This window comes from Cydia pomonella, chromosome 6 (genome assembly GCF_033807575.1).
Source record: "Cydia pomonella isolate Wapato2018A chromosome 6, ilCydPomo1, whole genome shotgun sequence".
NCBI lineage: Eukaryota > Metazoa > Arthropoda > Insecta > Lepidoptera > Tortricidae > Cydia > Cydia pomonella.
Window position 1 is genome coordinate 23679816 of NC_084708.1, and position 19802 is coordinate 23699617.

The 19802-nt window shown below is 39.5% G+C and overlaps 2 protein-coding genes across 2 annotated transcripts; both read left to right on the forward strand.

Annotated features, from left to right (window-relative positions):
- The first annotated feature begins 529 nt into the window (after window positions 1-529).
- On the forward strand, window positions 530-9272 carry LOC133519346 (acyl-coenzyme A diphosphatase NUDT19-like). Its single transcript, XM_061853382.1, has 5 exons — window positions 530-879; window positions 5141-5285; window positions 6790-6987; window positions 8391-8598; window positions 9073-9272. Exons 1-5 carry the CDS (start codon window positions 584-586, stop codon window positions 9270-9272), a joined length of 1047 nt encoding a protein of 348 aa, XP_061709366.1. The 5' UTR covers window positions 530-583.
- A 35-nt stretch (window positions 9273-9307) lies between these two features.
- Window positions 9308-18087, forward strand: LOC133519342 (STE20/SPS1-related proline-alanine-rich protein kinase-like). The gene is made up of 3 exons (XM_061853379.1): window positions 9308-10295; window positions 10709-11051; window positions 11810-18087. The coding sequence occupies exons 1-3, from the start codon at window positions 9308-9310 to the stop codon at window positions 11979-11981; spliced, it is 1503 nt and encodes a 500-aa protein (XP_061709363.1). The 3' UTR covers window positions 11982-18087.
- The last annotated feature ends 1715 nt before the right edge of the window (window positions 18088-19802 follow it).

A 19802-nucleotide genomic window follows, 5' to 3' on the forward strand; every position in this document is an offset into this window, starting at 1 on the left:
ATACCTCACATTTATATCTCAAAAATGTTTCCATATTATTGTATGCAAATAATTTTTAGAAAAGTAGTTTTTTTTTATTTGATGTTATGATATATCAAATAAATAAAAAAACAACAATTCTTTTATTTTTATATTTTTTCACTTGGCTGTACCAATAAATGCCTGTGCCTCTGTATTGACTAAAAAGTAATAAATCAGAGTGACGCTAATTACGTCACTCTCTGATCAATATAGCCCATTTTGTGCCATTGTAATAAAGCGCTTATTACAAGTAGTTAAAAACGAATTCCCCGTACTCTATTTCAATTTCTATAAGGTACCCGTACGGGATTCTTGCAAGTGGAATAAAACAAATAAAAAGTTTCTGGAATTATAAAAATGTGAGTGAATGTCAATTGTATGCTATTTTTGTATTGGTCTCTACGCTATGCCATCTTAGAAACAAACTAATGATAAGAATTTTCGTTAGGCTGACGTACTATTTGTGTAGGTAAGTACCGAACGCCAACTGCTACGTAACAGATTATGAGACCTTGTAGGCTGGTTATTTACCAAGTTTTCGGCGCAGTATCGGCTGCTCATTATGAATAATGTCATTAGAACCAGTTGGCGTGACGCTGCGACGTTAATAGTGCTCAGTAAGAAGGTTGCGGTTCCGCGTGAGGGTGTAAACTACGACATACTGTTCCAGACTCGTTCGGCGAGCGCTTCATTCGCAAACAGCGTGGTATTCCCCGGGGGTGTTACAGAGCCCTCGGATGCGAGTGACGAGTGGCTGAAGTTGTTTAGGAGTTTCGGCTACGGGCAGAGGCACTTTGAGGCGTTCCACGGCCCCGGGGCTCCGGTCACACCGATATTACGTGATAACCCTGTCAAAAGGTAATGTAAACATTGCTTTAATTTAAAGTGTAGGCCTTTACAGATGATAATCAAGTGTTAATACAGTTCAAGGAGTGTTAAAACAGCTAATCCTTGCAAGGAACTGTTTTTCATCTAGGTATATTTGGTTTTACAATTATCTGTGTTTATTCTGTGCCTAAGTAAATACCAAACCTCCTATCGGCTAAATCTCAATGCATTTGTGAGTATGATCAAATATACCTGATCAAACAAATTACATGCATATTTATAGTCATTGTGTTTTCAAATATCTAAAAATAAGGCAAATTTTATATAAAAATGTTTAGTTGTGTATATGCTGATTTAAGAGGAAAGTAGGTATACCACATAATCATGTTACAAAAACAGAAAATGTTTTCGGGTGAATCAACTTTTTTTGTTTTGTTATCCTGTCCCGTGGTCCAAGGGACAACTGTGGCACAGTTTGTTTGAAGAGACGTTGTATGCTGTTCTATTAACATGCTTAGTAGGGGGCCCATCATGGACATTGGTTATAACGACCACAAAAACGCAAGTTTGATATATTTAAGTACCATAAAATCAGTATTTCAATGAAATTTTGTCCCCCGGACTCCCTCCCTTTTCCACTTTTAAATATTTTCCATTCTCCATGATTTTTTAATATGTTATTAGACGGGTTCACACAGAATGAGCATGTATATGCGAGAGAATTTCCTCATGCACAAACCGGCCAGTGTAGACGTGCCTCGGCCGAAACGGCGCGTGCGTTTTCCTCGCCCGAGCGTGCCGCCTCACGCCAAGGCACGTCTACACGGGCCGGTTTGTGCGTGAGGAAATTGCCTCATCCGTATGCTCGCTCTGTGTGGACCCGGCTATTGACACAATGAAAAACCAGGTTTGACAAGCAGCTTATAACAAATTTTTTTTTTGTTAATAGCAAATCCTATAAACCTAGAATACAATTATTATGCTGAAGTGATCAAAATGAAAATGATTTGTTATGATTTAGTGAGTGGATAACGTTTTTTCCCGAAATGGAATTTCATAGAAAAAGTTACCGTTATTCCGCTAGGATCGCAAAGCTATTCTTCCCTTTTAAGACCTAAAATTATGTGGTTGCATTGTTTTTTCCACTCATCAAGAAAATTCCTTAGGAATATGTACAGATAATATTTAGGGTACCCCTGGCTTCTATTCTTAGTCATCTTACATTTGCTAGTCTTCTTTGACAAAAATAAGAATATAAAACCTTTACTGTACCTATGTTGAAAATAATATCTGTATATTTGTTTGTATTTTTAATTAATACTAAATACTAATCAAAAAAACTGATATAGGTACAACTATGTCATTATTGGTCTTTGAGTCTATTAGAGACTATTCTTTTTTTTTCGTATGGCTTTTTGTGTTGCTGTACTTCAAAGTTTTACAGTTTTTAAGACCGTACCACTTCTTTGCTTAAAATCTGGTAAAATCCTCCACTTGCCCATGGTATTTGGTTAGAGGACAGTCAAATACCGTGTGGTGTACAGTTTGCTCGGGTGCTCAAAAAAAAAGAGACTGTTTAAACAGTGTCAGGTAGACAGCATTTTTCATGGCTGTCTAAGCCAATACAGGAGCGACAAACACAACCACAAGCCATGCAGGTGAAGTGTGTCCGTGGCGAACAGTAGACGAGCTGATGATGCTAGAGTAAAACTTTACTGCAACAGTACTGTACCAACTTTACTGCAACAGTACTGTACCAACTATGTAAGGTAGTCATAACCATTCATCTTATCACAAACATCCTCAATGTCAATATCTGAAACACAATGTAGAAACAACCTTCAATTTTCAGTTCTGCAAAAGGCAAACTTTTCCAAGGTTCTTGACACAAAGAGTTTACATGTCTTATTGTGTATTGACATTGAGATCAAAAGGCTAAAGAGTATGATATTATAAAATAAAATATAAATAAGTGTGACTGCATTTGTGTCACCGCAACAAAACTGCATAAGCATTTGAAACATTTTAACTACTTTAACCGTAAGTATAGCAATTTTTTTTTCTTCATGTAATACCTCCTCATTTAAAGTAACTTGATAAATTCCTCTATGTTACCCACATTCTAATATTTTTTTGGCATAAATTTGATTTTTGGTACAAGCTTTTATCACTGACTGTACTTTCCTTACCACATGCAACTAATACTCATCGAGACAAATCTAAAAGCCCCAAACACAATTAGGTTGCGTTGTTTCATCACAGAGTTCCTATGGCCACCTCCTGTGTCTATCATCAGATCAGCTCAAGTGGGTCAAATTTAGCTTTCAAGATTTGACCCACACTAACTAACAAACTTACATACTAACAGGGCAAGTTAAATAAAAGCTAGTAAAAACAAATTTATCTCATTCACTAAAATCAGCTCATTTTTTTGTAACACCATAAGGCTGAGAACCGGTAAAACAGCGGTAAATACCGGTTTATTTTGGTTTTACTCCGAACTTTCATAAGAACGTTTTAAGAACTTTATTGTTTGACGACCGGTTTGACCTAGTGAGTAGTGACCCTGCCTACGAAGCTGATGGTCCCGGGTTCAAATCCTGGTAAGGGCATTTACTTGTGTGATGACATGGATATTTGTTCCTGAGTCATGGGTGTTTTCTATGTATTTAAGTATTTATAAATATTCATATATTATATATATCGTTGTCTAAGTAAGTAAGTGTTGTGTTGAGGGCAACACAAGCCTTATTGAGCTTACTGTGGGACTTAGTCAATTTGTGTAATAATTTCCTATTATATTTATTTATTTATATTGTAACCTAAATAAACTGGCTTATTCGACGAGCGACGAGTCGGCCGTCCGGCGTGGTGGTGTGCCGCGTAAAAAAAGACACCCCATAAGAAGAAACCGGTTTTTATTGTTCTAAACCGGTTAATCTCACAAGAACTTTATGGAAATGTTCTAAAAACCGGTTTTACCAACGAAACCGAAATTAAAAGGTTTTGCGCCTAGCAGATTGTAACGGTTTGGAAATTTTACCGGTTTCGGAGCCTTGCTTGGGGTCAATATGGGAAAGACCGTCTACAAACTATTTTGTTGCTTCTATCTCTGTCATTTGTACCCATACTCCACTAACAGGTTGGTGGAGCAGAAGGAGCAAAGCTCTTCCTTTTTGACTGTGTCTGAGCGAATTCGGGATTGCCTACGACGGTGTTTCCAACCAAACATTTTATACGCAGATCTTCGCTAATTGACGTGTATACATAGATTTTTTGTTTATTAAAAATGGTTTTAGCCACTCTGAATATATCACAAGATTTGTAACTAGCCCTAGCACAGGCTTCGGTCTTTTTGGGCTGTTACTGCACACTATCCCCCTTATTCATAAACGTGTACTAAAGTTACGTTGCCGCTAATCATCGTTTGTCCCTTTCCGACGTATTGGTATGATGGAAAGGGACAAACTATGATCGGCGGCATCGTAACTTTAGTACACGTTTATGAATAAGGGGGTATGTCTTTAAACGCTGGTCGGGAAAACCATTCTTATGTTATTTTGTATTTATAAATAGTGAATACTTAGTAGCTTTGTATTGTTTTTATATAAATAAATAAAAATAAGATGAATCGCATAATCGGGTGTTTCTAATACACGGCGTTTATTTAAACTCCGTTAACTTCGGGGTATGGCTAAGTACATTTAAAGAAACTGAATGTTAAAGTAATTAATGGCGTAAATATATTACAAGCGGGTCACTCCCATATTTTAAGTCGAAAATGCTCGACATGTTTCACTTCGTACCGAGGAGTATCGTCAGGAGCTTGCGTTGACGGAATGGCGCAGACAGCTGCAGACGGTGCAGGATGTGTTGGGTACTACGTCGGTGGACAGTGTGGACGAACCATTAGCGAATGACGTAGCGTTCGATTATTTCACAATAATGCCGTAAACGAGGGTACTTTCTCGCCCCCCCCTGCCGCCACCGGCGCCCGCGCCGGGTCTGCGCCGGTCCGTCAACGCAAGCTCCACCAGACACTCCTCGGTCCGGAGTGAAGTTTTTCGACCTAAAATACGTGACTGACTAGTGTCAATATGTAAACAGGCCCTAAGGCAAGTGTACACGCTCTTAGGGGCCTTATCAAATAAATAAAAAATTGATTATCTCCATAATGCAATTAACTAGAATACCGGTTTCTTTGAGAAAGTTACTTAATTTAAGCCTAGGAATGCACCCTTTAAATTAACGGACTTAAAAAAAACACCGTGTATTTTTTCTATTGTTGTAGACATATTGCATTGAGGATAACTGCAATCCGAGAGACATTTGAAGAGCTAGGCCTTCTCCTGGCCAGTACAGAACATCAAAAAGATAGGAGCAACCTCTCAGCCAGCATCCTGCCAGCTCTTGACGTCAAACATTGGCAGAGCAAGGTATGGATATGTGACCGCTGCCGGCAAAACGTCCCACTTTGTCGTTTGCCATTAAGGACGAAATTTGCTTGTAGTTTATACGAATAACCTGACAAGGCGTCCTTATGGCAAACGACAAAGTGTTCAATATTTTTTTTTTGTATTAGAAAGAATAAGGGATTTTGACGTGTCTTTTTATTGGAAATACTTTTGAAAAATAAGTAAGGCAAATATGTAACAATCATTAATCATTATACGATCATTAACATTATTTTGCTTTCACAAGTAATGACTTTCACTGTTACTGATTTTTAAAAAACGAACTGTAAGGCGTCCTTATGGCAAACGACAAAGTGTTCAATTATAATATAATTTTTTTTTGCATTAGAAAGCATAAGGGATTTTGACGTGTCTTTTTATTAGAAATACTTTTGAAAAATAAGTAAGGCAAATATGTAACAATCATTATACGATCATTCACATTATTTTGCTTTCACAAGTAATGACTTTCACTGTTACTGATTTTTCATTGTTAAAAACGAACTGTAGTAAGGGATGCTTAATAAATGCGAGGGTGCGGATTGTTAGGATCGGCAACGCGCATGTAACACCTCTGGAATTGTAAGCCCATATAACCATAGGCTACAGAGACTGCTTACCATCAGGCGTGTCGTATGCTTGTTTGCCACCGACTAGACCGCGAGCCAGGAACAATTTCCATGACCAATCGCCTCCCGGCTGAAAACTCGTGTAGTGGTTAACGGCTAGGTATGATGAACCCTCGTGGTTTGGGGAATGGCAGCCACCGAAAAACGTAAAACAAAAAAAAATTGTCGTCGCCTCCCGTTTGATAGTTTGTCAAATGATAGTTCAAATGCTGTTATTAATTTTAAAAATCATCAGCCGGTTATATCGCGGTAGTAAGAACATAAGCTGGTCGCATGAACATGTAAAAAATAAGCGCTATACCTTTTATGATAGCAAAAACAAATCATGAAACTTTGCATGTAGCATTTCATCAGGCGTAATCGACGGAAAATCCATCAACGGATTACGCAATTTACACATTACGCATACTTTGCCGCACATAAAGTGGTAGGCACATATTTTTTACATGTTCATTTTACAGCTGACGGTCATTCCACCGCGATAGAACCGGCTGACGGTTTTTAAAGTTTAAAACAGCATCTAACCTATCATCTAACAAAGTATCAGCCGGGAGGCGATGACTGACGAAATATGCTTCTGGCCCGCGGTCTAGACGGAGTATAAAAATAAGAATTGTGTTGTGGTTTTATAACTTCATAATTTAGCCCAATCAATATCAACCTTGTGCATTCCGAAAAGGTTCACTATACCGCGCCGCTCGCCGCACAAGATATAGTTCGTGTCATCCTCGATGACGCGCAGTTTTGTCAAATCTAAGCTTTGATAACATGACATTACGAGTCAAGGCACGCGGCGGCGTGAATGACACGATCTATAGGCGTGCTTATTTCTAAAGTCACATTTTAAACATTCCCAGATAAGCAAGAACCCGGAGGAACTCCTAACCCTGTGCAGGACCCTCGGCTGCTACCCCGACATCTGGTCACTTCACTACTGGAGCAACTGGCTGACTCCGGTACACTTCCCGAAGAGGTTCGACACAGCCTTCTTCGTCACTAGTTTAGACAAGAGGCCTGAAGACTTGGAGTCTAGCAACGAAGTAGTTCATGTGCAGGTACAAATTCACCCTCGACAGCTAACCCAATATCTGGTCTCTGCACTACAACTGGCTGACTCCAGTACCTACACTTCCCGAAGAGGTTCGACACAATATTCTTTCATAATCAGTTTGGACAAATTACCTGAACAGCGACCTGAAGACTTAAGTCACGAAGCGAAGTCGTACATGTTAATTGTTCAGGTACAAATTCATATCGTCACCCTAATTCAGAATCGTATTAATTACGGGGAATTTTGGTCGTAATATAGACCTTATGTTTGCGCACTATGGTACTATTTGCAACAAAATTTTCGCCGTAATTAGTACGTTTGTGGACTAGGTTAACGCCAATTCGTCAATACTATATGTGTACTAAAATTTGTTATTAGTAATTTTAACTTCAACTAAGTAGCGGCTCACAAAATACACCTATGTTCCAAATTTAATTTAAATTTTAGGATTCGAGTAAAATGGCTGTGGCATTTATGACAGACAGACGGACGGATGGACAGTCCCTCCATTATGGATGGCATGACATCGACACGCACTTGGCCGGTTTCTATAACTATGACTCGTTAAGATTGTGTCTGCGAAAAGTAATGCGGGAACCAATTATATGGACAAAACTCGTCCTACTTCTCATATTCACGTTTTCACGTACCATTTCCGTCCATTTCATCCTGAGTGGGCGATTCACAAGGAACATCCACATTTGACTCATAATTGATATAATTCTGCCGTTAAAATGTTCCTGATTTGTGACGTTATGAGGTGAATTAGAACGGGCTTCTTCCCAAAATCAACAGAACTATCACGTCACTCTGTGGAATCATTGCGTCAGGAGGAGGTAGATTTGGCGGTACATATTTGGCTGTCAACTCGGAGTTTAATTCAGTTTGCATTTAGCGTTATTTCTATGCAGTATTCTTACGTGCTTTTAGATATTTACTTACCTTCTTTCATATTAATTCTAAGTTTTTTTTTAAGGAGACATAGGTACACATTTGACCATTTTAGGACTAGGCGTGCGCCCTTTAAACCGGAAAATGACGATTTGAAATCCATGTCTTACCAAAGACTTTCCGTGTGCTTATTTCACAAAATATCATTAAATGATTCACCATTTTTTCTTCCCTACGAAGCAAATTCTGCCCCCCAACTCAAATAGTGCTATCTCAATAACACATTTTGCAAATGGAATTATTAGCTATAGAAATTAAAGTGTAAGTAAACAATGAACTTTCTTTTGCGATAGCGCTATTTGGTTAGTAGAGCAGAATCTGGTATTTACCAATTGCTTTGTAGGAAAGAAAAAATGTCGTAAAGAATCCGCACTAAATCCAAAAAACCTACTTTTTCTTCTAACTTAGAAAGTCATTTACATGCTTGGATGACTGATTGAATTTTTCATTTTCCAGTGGGCCAGCCCTGACGACATCCTAGCGAAGTACCACAAGAACGAGCTGGTACTCTTCCAACCACAGAGCTACGAGTTAAACCGCCTACGTCTCGCCCCGGACTGTGAAGAACTCATACAGTTCGCGGCGAAACGAAGTTCTGAGGGGAATGCCCTGCTTTACCCTGTAATCCTAAAGGCTAGCGATGGCGTGCTACATCTATTGCCAGGTATAAATCCATAAAAATATCCTCCTGAGTTCCGAGTTCCTTTTAAAAGGACAAATTACAAGCTTTTATTTAACTTGCCCTGTTAGTATGTATGGGACAAATCTGGCAAGTTAAATTTGACCCGGTTTCCGATGAAGCTGAAAATTTGCATACATATTCAGGTGACAATGCAATATTATGGTACCATCAAGCTGATCTGATAATGGAGACAGGAGGTAGCCGTAGGAACTCTGTGATAAAACAACGCAACCTAATTGTGTTTGGGGTTTTTAGAATTTTCTCGATGAGTATTAGTTGCCTGTGGAAAGAAAAGTACAGTAAGCGATAAAAACTTGTACCAAAAATTAATTTTTGCCAAAAACTTATTCCGTTTCCAACCATTGATAAAAATAAAGACAAAATTGGTACATATTGATACAATATTCAAACTCTCTTCCTTCTTGACAGCAGCTGAAATAATCCACATATTTTCAGGTGACGAGCTCTATCCGTCAAATGTAGACTACATAAATGATGGTCAAATCATACAAAAAAACAAGACAGTGCAAGAAATAAGAGAGAGCTGTCACACAATACACCGTTTCGAAGCAAGCACCCCTAAGCAGTTTGTCATTAAAAACTGCAAACTTGACAACCATATAGATATGGGAGATCGGGTCATCCCTGTAGCATAACTATTATTTATATAAACTTTAGTGTAGTGTTCAAAATGGCGAGCGCTTGGCCAAATAGCCAAGAAGACTATGAGTTGTTAGAAGTTATTGGTGTTGGTGCAACCGCTGTTGTTCATGCGGCTTTGTGTAAACCTAGAAACGAGAAATGTGCCATCAAGCGGATTAATCTCGACAAATGGAATACTTCCATGGACGAGCTTTTAAAAGAAATCCAAGCTATGTCCTCATGTAACCACGAGAACGTAGTAACGTATTACACATCATTTGTCGTCCGTGAGGAGCTCTGGTTAGTTCTACGACTTTTAGAAGGCGGTTCGCTGCTCGATATCATAAAGCATAAAGTCCGCGCGACTAATTGTCGGCACGGCGTTTTCGATGAAGCCACAATAGCTACAGTTCTTAAAGAAGTCCTACGCGGTCTTGAATATTTCCATCAGAACGGGCAGATCCACCGAGATATCAAAGCGGGGAACATACTTCTAGGCGACGATGGGGCGGTACAGATAGCCGACTTCGGAGTATCAGCTTGGCTGGCAACCGGTCGGGATTTGTCCCGACAAAAAGTCCGCCACACATTCGTAGGCACCCCATGCTGGATGGCGCCCGAAGTTATGGAGCAGAACCACGGGTACGACTTCAAAGCGGACATATGGTCGTTCGGAATAACTGCTATAGAAATGGCTACCGGCACAGCGCCGTACCACAAGTATCCTCCTATGAAAGTTTTGATGTTAACTCTTCAAAACGACCCTCCCACTCTCGACACAGGGGCGGAGGAAAAGGATCAGTATAAAGCGTACGGGAAGACGTTTAGGAAAATGATTTCCGAGTGCTTGCAAAAGGACCCGACGAAGCGGCCGTCGTCGACGGAGTTGCTGAAGCACGCGTTCTTCAAGAAGGCCAAGGACAGGAAGTACCTGGTGCAGACGCTGGTGGCGACGGGCCCCAGCATGGAGACGCGCGCGCACAAGGCGTCGCGCCGCCAGCCCGGCGCCTCGGGCCGCCTGCATCGGATGGAGACAGGTACGTGTTGTCTTCGAGAAGGCCAAGGACAATACCTGGTGCAGACGCTGGTGGCGAGGGGCCTTGCTTACATTTTTTAGTTTCTGAAATAAAATTGAAATTGGAATGTTATTTTTCTTTATCATTGAAATGTTATCGCAGAAAATACCAATTATGTTAGATGCTGAAGTTTTGAAACCCTCCTACAATTTAGGAGGGATTTAAGTCTTCTCGGGTCAGAGGTGTAGGGTTAGAGCCGGCGTAGCTTTATTTGACGTTCATAAGCGCATTGTAATATGCCTACTTGGAAAATAAATTATCTTTATCTTTAGAGTGCTCAACAGCAACTATGACCATTGATGGTCGTTTAGTCTTCTCAATAAATTTACAAATTATCAGTTAACAGTGTGACCAAACCATTATACAATTTCCAGGCGAATGGGTATGGGAAAGCGACGACGAAAACGACGACGACGAAGAAAACGCCGCCCGCGACCGCCCCATGAACACGCTCGCCCGCGCCGACTCCTCCGATGACGAGGATGAACCAACCACCGGTGCCGGAAGCTTCACCATAGGCTCCCTTGGAACCAGTACTGAAGAACCACCACTTATAAACCTGGTGCTCCGGATGAGGAATGATAGAAATGAGCTGAATGATATCCGGTTCGAGTTCGCTCCGGGGAAGGATTCTGCGGATGGTATCGCCACGGAGCTGGTTGGTGCTGGGTTAGTGGAGCAGAGAGATGCTAGCGCTGTGGCGGTGCACTTACAAAGGTGAGTTACTAGTTATAAGTTCAATGATATTTGGTACGAGTTTGCTCCGGGGAAGGATTTTGCAGATGGTATTGCTACGGAGCTGGTTGGTGCTGGGTTAGTGGAGCAGAGAGATGCTAGCGCTGTAGCAGTGCATTTACCTAGGTAAGTTACTAGCTATAATTTCAATGGTACCCATGAACAGCCTCGCCCAAGCCGACTCCTTGGACGACAAGGATGAGCTAACCACCGGTGCTGTAAGCTTCACCATAGGCTCCCTTGGAACCAGTACCGAGGAACCCCCACTTATAAACCTGGTGCTCCGGATGAGGAATGACAGAAATGAGCTGAATGATATCCGATTCGAGTTTGCTCCGGGGAAGGATTTATCACAGATGATGTAACAAATAAAGTATTGATTGATTGTATTTTTGTTGCCGCTATAACAACAAATACTAAAAAACAAAATAAAATAAATATTTAAGGGGGCTTCCATTCAAGAAACGTGATTTTTTGCTCGTTTTTAGGGTTCAGTACCCAAAGGGTAAAATGGGACCCTATTACTAAGACTCCGCTGTCCGTCCGTCCGTGCGTCTGTCACCAGGCTGTATCTCATGAACCGTGATAGCTAGATAATTGAAATTTTCACAGATGATGCACTTCTGTTGCCGCTATATTAACAAATACTAAAAAGTACGGAACCTTTCGTGCGCGAGTCCGACTCACGGGTTTTTGTCGTGTATATCTATGAGATGAAATATGGTTGATTGAATGTGCAGGTTGGTTGACGCATGGTTGTCGCCTGCGGGGGCGGGCGGGGCGGCGGGGGCGGGCGGGGCGGCGGGGGCGGGCGCGGCGCGCTCGGCCACGTTCCGGCTGGACGCGGCGCCCGCGCAGCCGCCCGACGAGAAGGGGCTGGTGGGGTACGCGCAGATCTCCATCGTCGACTAGCCCGCCGACACGACGGACCGTGGGGCCTCGACATAACGGCGACTTTGCCATCCCAAGAGAGGCAGATTTCTATGTCGACTGGCATATCAGCGACTGACCATCGGTGCACCTGTTGTATTCGTAACAAGATTTACGATAAGAAAAATATATTTACACGACCTTAGTATAAATATATTTACCCTTTTTTGTGTGTTAAGATACATTGTGTGTGCCCCGGGCGATATGGGAATTACGAACTCGTCTTAATTACGTCCTCGCCGTCGGCTTCGGGTTTCAAGTCCCGCTCGTTCGTAAATTCTTGTTTACCGCCCTTAACACACGAAGTACTATAGAAAGTTGTCTTGTAAACTTTACTAGTGTGCTCACAGCAACACTCAACTAATCATATCTTTGCGGCAAGCTTTTGATTATTTGAAGCACGTGGTTATTTTATGCGATAAGCGCAGCGTTAAACGCAATGCGTTTGTCGCAGACCCATTTTACATCAGATAATCTAATGACTATATATTGTTTTACTCGACAATCGCAGCGGTAAGCGCATTATCATTTTTCCTACGTACCGTGATGTTCAACGTTGCGTTTATCGCAAACAACCTCGCGCTTGAAGGGTCGATGATCGCAGTCTCCGACAAAATAATAGTAGGGTTGACACTTAGAAATTATTTTATGGGATGGGAGGTTTTGGGCTTATACTGAGCAACTTTTACTATGGGACCAGCCCCGAAATCGCGAACAATTTTTCTAGCTGTTTTAGCCGGTGTAGATTTTAGCTGGTCCATTTTCTATGGGAGGGTAAAAAAAAAATATCGCGATGTCGGGGTGGGTCCCATAGTAAAACTTGCTCAGTATAATCCCAAAACCTCTCTGGCAACAGGAATGCACATATTTTTTGGCCACCTTATATAATGCATATGCCATCCATTATACAAGGTGGCACATGATGCTTGAGCGAATGATTTGTTAGACCTGTACCCCAAAATCATAAAATTGTTGTAGTAATTCACCGAATCGCATTTCACCTTGAATGAAAAAGATATCACTGGATTTTTTTACTTGACGCACTTTTTCCCGTAGCCTTTGACATTAGTATAATTAATTTGTAGTATTTAATTTTTCGTGTAGTATGTTACCGAAGAGGCATTTCGCCGCGATCGACGTTTGTTTGGGACTCTATTTAACTTGATACGTTAATTTGATGCTTGCACTAAAATTAAGTGTTTTTTTAAACACGTTTTGTACTTGTAGGATTAAGCCTCAAGTGCTATCAAACTCATTAAAATTTTATCTATGTGACGTTGACGTTGCGTTGAATCACGTCGCCAATACAATACACGATCGAGGTGAAATGCGACTAAAGTAATAAACGATTGAGTCACAACGCGATGTTTAAATGCACGGTCGAGGTGAAATGCGACTAAAACTTATAGCCACTAGAAAAAAAAACTATTGAGACACAATGCGAAAATTAAATATGAGATCGAGGTGAAATGCGATTCGGTGAATTACTACAACAATTTTATGCTTTTGGGGTACAGGTCTAACAAATCGAGCGAATTCGCTTTGTGCATTTTTTTTACTATGTTGTGACTAGATTATGGAGTGTTGTTGAGATGGCATTTAATTATTGAATTACGTTAACGCTTACTTAATCGGAACCATGTGTATATTGTTAAATGTAGTTATATATTTTAGGTGTTTAGCCATGTCAAAAAACTAGTATGTTTTAATGTTTTAGTTATTATTTTATTATATTGAGCTATTTAGCCCTCGATAAACATTACGTATTATGCATTCCGCTAAAAAGCAAATTGTATATAAAAGTCCTAATATACCTAAGATAATATTTATTCGGTCATAAATTACAATGCATCACATAAAATAAATATATAAAAATATTTTTTACATCTTTAGTATAAAAACTACTCTACAACACTCTATAATCAAAATTACATTAAAAACAAAAAACATGTCTCGATTTTTAGTGACGTGACGAGTAGAATAAACCCATTGATTGGCACTGGAATTTTGTCGTTATTAGCACCTATTTTGTAAAAAAATCTCTGCTTTTACATAAGGCTAGAGTTGCCAATGTCAAATTGCCAACCATGGGTGGGATGCCAACGATAGGGTACCTATTTTCGACGCCCGGCGCGTCCAGTCTGCATATATCTATAACTAGTTAAGTTACATTTTGTTTACGCTCCGAGTACACATTTTATTGGTGAATAAAGGATTTATGATAGTTTTATTGTTTTTAGCTCAAAGTATGAATTACTGAACGATTTTTTGGGTTATATGCTGTTAAAAACCGCTTAGATGAAAGCGTATCTAATGTTAAAATCAACTCGCCTCTACGGTACGCTTTTTACGCTCATATCTGAAAGGATTGGATTTAACCCTTTGAACGCCAATATAAACCTTAGGTACTCGAAAGTGTGAAGGTTACTTTGACAGTGTCCGCCATAACGCCTATAGTTGTTCTTGGCGCTGTGGCCACGACTAGTAACGACGACTTTAGGTGTTCTTTGGCGTTCAAAAGGTTAAGTACCTATTACAACTTGTCAACTAGTATGGAATTATCCGGATTCATGGGATCTAAGCTAAAGCTGGCCATACACACGAGGGGATGCCTGCGCAGTTTTGTCAACTGCACAGGTAAAACGGAGTGCGTGTGGCATACGACTGTGCAGTTTCTTAAACAACTTACTTGTGCAGTTGAACTGTACAGGCAAAACTGCACAGGTATACCCTAGTGTGGATAGCCAGCTTAACGTGGAGGAGCGTTCATTTTAAGATCGGTTTTACTTTATGACATTATGAATACGATGGTTTCTATCGCTGTTAGTTCCTACGATTAGCCATAGTGACAGATGAAGTAGGTTATTTTAATGCGCCATTTCCAATGCGCTTTTATTGCACTCGTCTAAAACTAAAGCAAGACCAACTTGACAAATTATATATTCACTTCCTTAAATTCCTTTTTTTTCCTTATTTAATTCCTTAAATTGAACAAGGAAATAAATACAATCCTTAGCCTACTAACAATACAGTATGTCTCCCACCATAGGGCTTTAAATGCAGGGATCCTACTCGCTAAAGGAGCATTCCATGAAATTGTCTACCATTACCCCTTACAAACGCGAATTTCCAAACATTTGCAGGTACAAGTTTACTTTTCTGTGACTAATGTTCAAAAATATGCATAGAAAAATTATCGCCTGCTTTAAACACCAAAAATATAGGAAATAAAATGCGTCCGTACGGGACAGCCCGTGGAATGATCCTAAATCGAGCTACTTGTACTATGGTACAAACCCGGAAATCGCCGGCCAAAATGTGTAAAAAAGTAAAAAAAAACGCGTTTTCGAGGTTGGTCCCATAATAAAAGTAGCTGTAGCGAGTAGAATCGATCCCTGCATTTAAAGCCCATAATGGCAGACACCCTGTATAATGTATGTATGTTACTTTATTGCACATAAACAGGTGAAAATAAAACAAAACAAAAAAATGTTCGCAAATGTCAATAATCTGGCATATACATATATAAAATTATCCGTTTCGTAGCGGTGCGCGGCAACCACTGTTAGACACCAAAATTGGTATGGACCGCATGTACTTGTAACGGCGCGACAAAATCGCGGAGTTTACCTCGCCTGTACAGTCAGCATCAAATACTTTGTAGCAGTCAGAGTGGCCAAATAGTTCGGTACACCATACTAAATATATGGTGTACCGAACTATTTGGCTACTTTGACTGCTACGAAGTATTTGACGCTGACTGTACCTAGTACTAAATATCTTTGAGGAGGAGAAAGGTATGGTCATTGTGAATCTCATCTCGCTTTGTGTGGTAGGGCACAGCACAGCGGATGTCATTCCAGATCTAGAGCAGAGCCCAACTGGGGAAGTACCTCCACCTTACAGAAAACAGCAGCCAAATGACACTAGACCCTACTCATAGTGTTGTGTTCCTGCCGGTGAGTAAGGTTGCCAGAGCTCAACGAGGGTGCGGAGTGTTAGGGTCGACAACGAGCATGTAGCTCCGTACATAGACTACGGAGACTGCTTACCATCAGGCGGGCCGTATGCTTGTTTGCCACAGACGTAGTAAAAAAAAGGACTGATTTTGTTGGTTTTGCTTTAGAGTCACCTGCTTTTCTCTATTAACTATGATTTAGTTTTGGGAATGGCCATATTTTAAGCGCATTTTCATAGCTTTGTAAATAAAATTAATATGTCCCCGACAATAATTCTTTATGGAAGCATTTCGTTTGATGAGATGAGATGAACTTGTTAAGGAAAACGGGAGCAAAAATATAAATTGGTCGAAATATAAACTCCCTTAGATTATCTCTAAGACCCAATCATTATCCCGATGATTTTGAATACAGGAACTGAACTGGAATAAATAATCTTTATTCAATTATTCTTTACGTTTAATTTGTTTTCATCACACTTGCTCGAAAAAGATATTATTTCATGCAGGTGTGCTGAAGGACAAAGGCCCATTTTGTTCCCGCGGGAGTTAGTCTTTAATTATGTCACTTATTCATACAAACCAAGTAGCATAAATGAGTTTTACTTTCAAAATACTGACGTTTATAATTTAATATTTTTGTTTATGTATTATTTAATTTGATTAATTTAACAGCCTTTTAAAATATTTTTTACATAATTTTCAATCGTGGCGGAATGCCGAATAGGTCCGTGCCTTCGATTCCTCACCTGCCAAGAAATTACAAAATGGCGGACGAATGTTTGATATGTCACCGTATTTAAGAATTATTTTGCTTAAAATTTAGTTTTTTCTTCGCAAGTGTGATGAAAACATGTGTAACTCCGGGGGTAAGAATATTGCAAACTCGGGTCTTTAATTCCCTCCAGCCTGCGGCTATCGGGAATTACCAAATCGTATCCAAAATTTCACTTAGCCCCTCGTTGCACAATGTACTATAAGCTAATTTTACGAAGTAACTCGCACGGCATGTTTTGGAGAGCCCTAGGTCTCCTTTTCCCTACAACGAAAGCGCAAGACCTCCCCCAACCGGTTCTTTCAACGCGCGCGCAGCAGTACGCGAAGCGCGGCCATCGTGAACGCTATTCGCACCGTTAGTGGTTGAAAGCAGACCTAGGCTCTTCGAAACATGTCGCGCGAGTTACTAAATATATGTGACCTAGGGCGTAAAATTAGCTTTTTGTTGTATGTCTCACGACAGTTTGAATTCGGTTTAATTTATTGTTCGTCATCATAAAAGGTTTGTGTAAAATAAATTCATCTTAAATAATTTCCATTTTTCTCGCTTGTATTAAATACTGCCTTAGCCAATGCCTTCTTCCGTGTAAGATTACAAATAAAGGCAAAAACATACAGATATGTGTGGTGCAAGAGAGATTGACTTATAATAATGCAAAAAATATATCTTAAAATAAAAATAAAATGTTACTTTTTAAACTAATAATTTTTGTCAGAAGTCTAATTCTGTAAATCTTCAAAACAACTTAAATATTTGCATTGCTGGGGCCCATTTCTCGAACGGTATTAGTTTAATATTATTAGTGTGTTGCCATGGTAACCCATACGATTTGACAGTTCGTAGGCTAATATTAGTCTAATACCGTTCGAGAAATGGGCCCCTGGAATACGGTATTTCATTAAATTATTACTATCTCTTTCTAAACATCACTGCGTTCTTCTTCAGCCTTTACTTTAGTAGGGAAAGTACTAAGTCAACAATATATGGACAAAGTTGACAATAATAAGTAATTGTAAAACTAAAGATGCACAGATATTTTTGTCATTAATAATTAAGATCAATCGGTCAATGTGGGAAAGATCGGCATATCAAATTTTTGGTTGGGAAGAGCGACATAAGGCAAGAATTCTTGTATTTATATACGTACAGTACCGGCCAATAATATATCGCCTTTGTGTTTTTTTGTATGAACATGCATAGAGTAAACAATATAGGTTAGTTTGTAGATTGTATATTTTACTAATCATTTTATACAAATATATGATGAATACTGCACGGAAATACTGTGAATTACAATAGGGGATTCAGCATATTACTAAAAAAGCTCTAATACAAAAATTAAGTTGACTATACAGGGTGATTCATGAGACGTGAGCTGGACTAAGCCTACACAATCAGTAAATGTTAATGAATCGTTCACCATCATATTTAAGTAAAACAATCACGCTTTTTATCTGTTATTTAACTTTTTCTTAAGGACAAATTTGATTATCTACAATCATGGACACCCTACAACACTTAATTAACAAAGATAAAACCTCTTTAACCGTTATGACAGCACTTTGATTATGAAGAAAATAAAATGTCACACTTGAGTGAGATACGATTTTATAAAAGTAACCAGACTCCGATGACATTCAATTTGTCACTTATTATGGATAAAACAAAGAGGGTGACCATAAATATCGTAAATAAAATAAAACTCTTTTTTTTGAACAGTAAAAATTAAATTAACGTTAATCTCACAAATACTGGTACCAAACAGTTGCTGATAATTTACAGAATATGCAGGCTTGATCCTGCTCACGTCTCCTGAATCATCCTGTATATTAAAACAAAAAAAAAACTTTAAAAAAGTATATGAGACCAAATTTTCTCATCGATCACACAAAGGACTACCTAAAGTAGTGAGGTGAAAATTACTTAAAAATAAAAAATAAGTTCTACCGTAAAAAAATGGAGGTGATATATTATCGACCGGTACTGTACGTCAGACAGTCAGAAAGGATTCTTTTCTACTGACCTGTAAGTGGAGTACTTATGTACAGTCAAGGTATTAAATATCGACACGGACAAAGTGCCAAAAATATGTATACACGACCTTATTACCCATACATTAAATAAATAAAATAAATAAAAATAAAAATCTTTTATTTCGTGTAACAAGAGACACATATCTTCTTAAACTAACTAAAGCCAACTAAAAATCTAAATTTCTAAATTTTAAAAATCTTAATTTATTAAAGGGCTTCACCATTTGACAGTACTAGTGGGAGAGTGTAATCTTCCACAGTGTGATAAATATACACAATCCACCCTCGCGGCTATCATCTTCAGAATGATGTTGGGACTGCTCCGCACCCGACGCATCAGGGATGCGGTGCGCCCGCGCATTACCGTGTGAAAGCAATTTACGCGCGCCGCAGCGAACATACCTGACGCGCTACAGAAACGGGGCAGTCCCATCAACACCCTGAATGCGTTATTGTATTGTACACGGAGGGCCCCATAAGCCCGTTGCGTATACTGCGCCCACAGGCAGCAGGTATAGAGGGAAGTGCAGAAAGCTCTGAATAATGTTGCTTAAAGTAGTGTGTACATATTTTTGGCACTTTGACCGTGTCGACATTCAATACCTTGACTGTACAACAAACGTATAGTTCGTGTCATCCACGGTGTGTTGTCAAATCTAACCTTTAATATCATTACAATACGAATCAAAGCACGCGTCTTCGTGAATGACACGAAAGAGTTAAAAGCGACGAAGAAGCATGTAGGTCTTGTCCACATTGACCTTACAAGTGGAAAAGGACGGCAATAGAGTATTACGAGACGTTGTGACTGCTTCATATCATGTCGTCATACATTTTGTATTACGAAGGCTCTTCATATAACTTGTGCAAGTGCCATAATAGAGTGGACATTGTCAGTAATAATATTAACTGAAAATTGTAATAAAAACACGTTATTATATATGATCTGAAATATCGGTTCAGTAACCAATGGTGGCCTCCTAACCTAGTCGACAGTGTCCCTGCCTATGAAGCAGGGGGTCTCGAATTCGAAT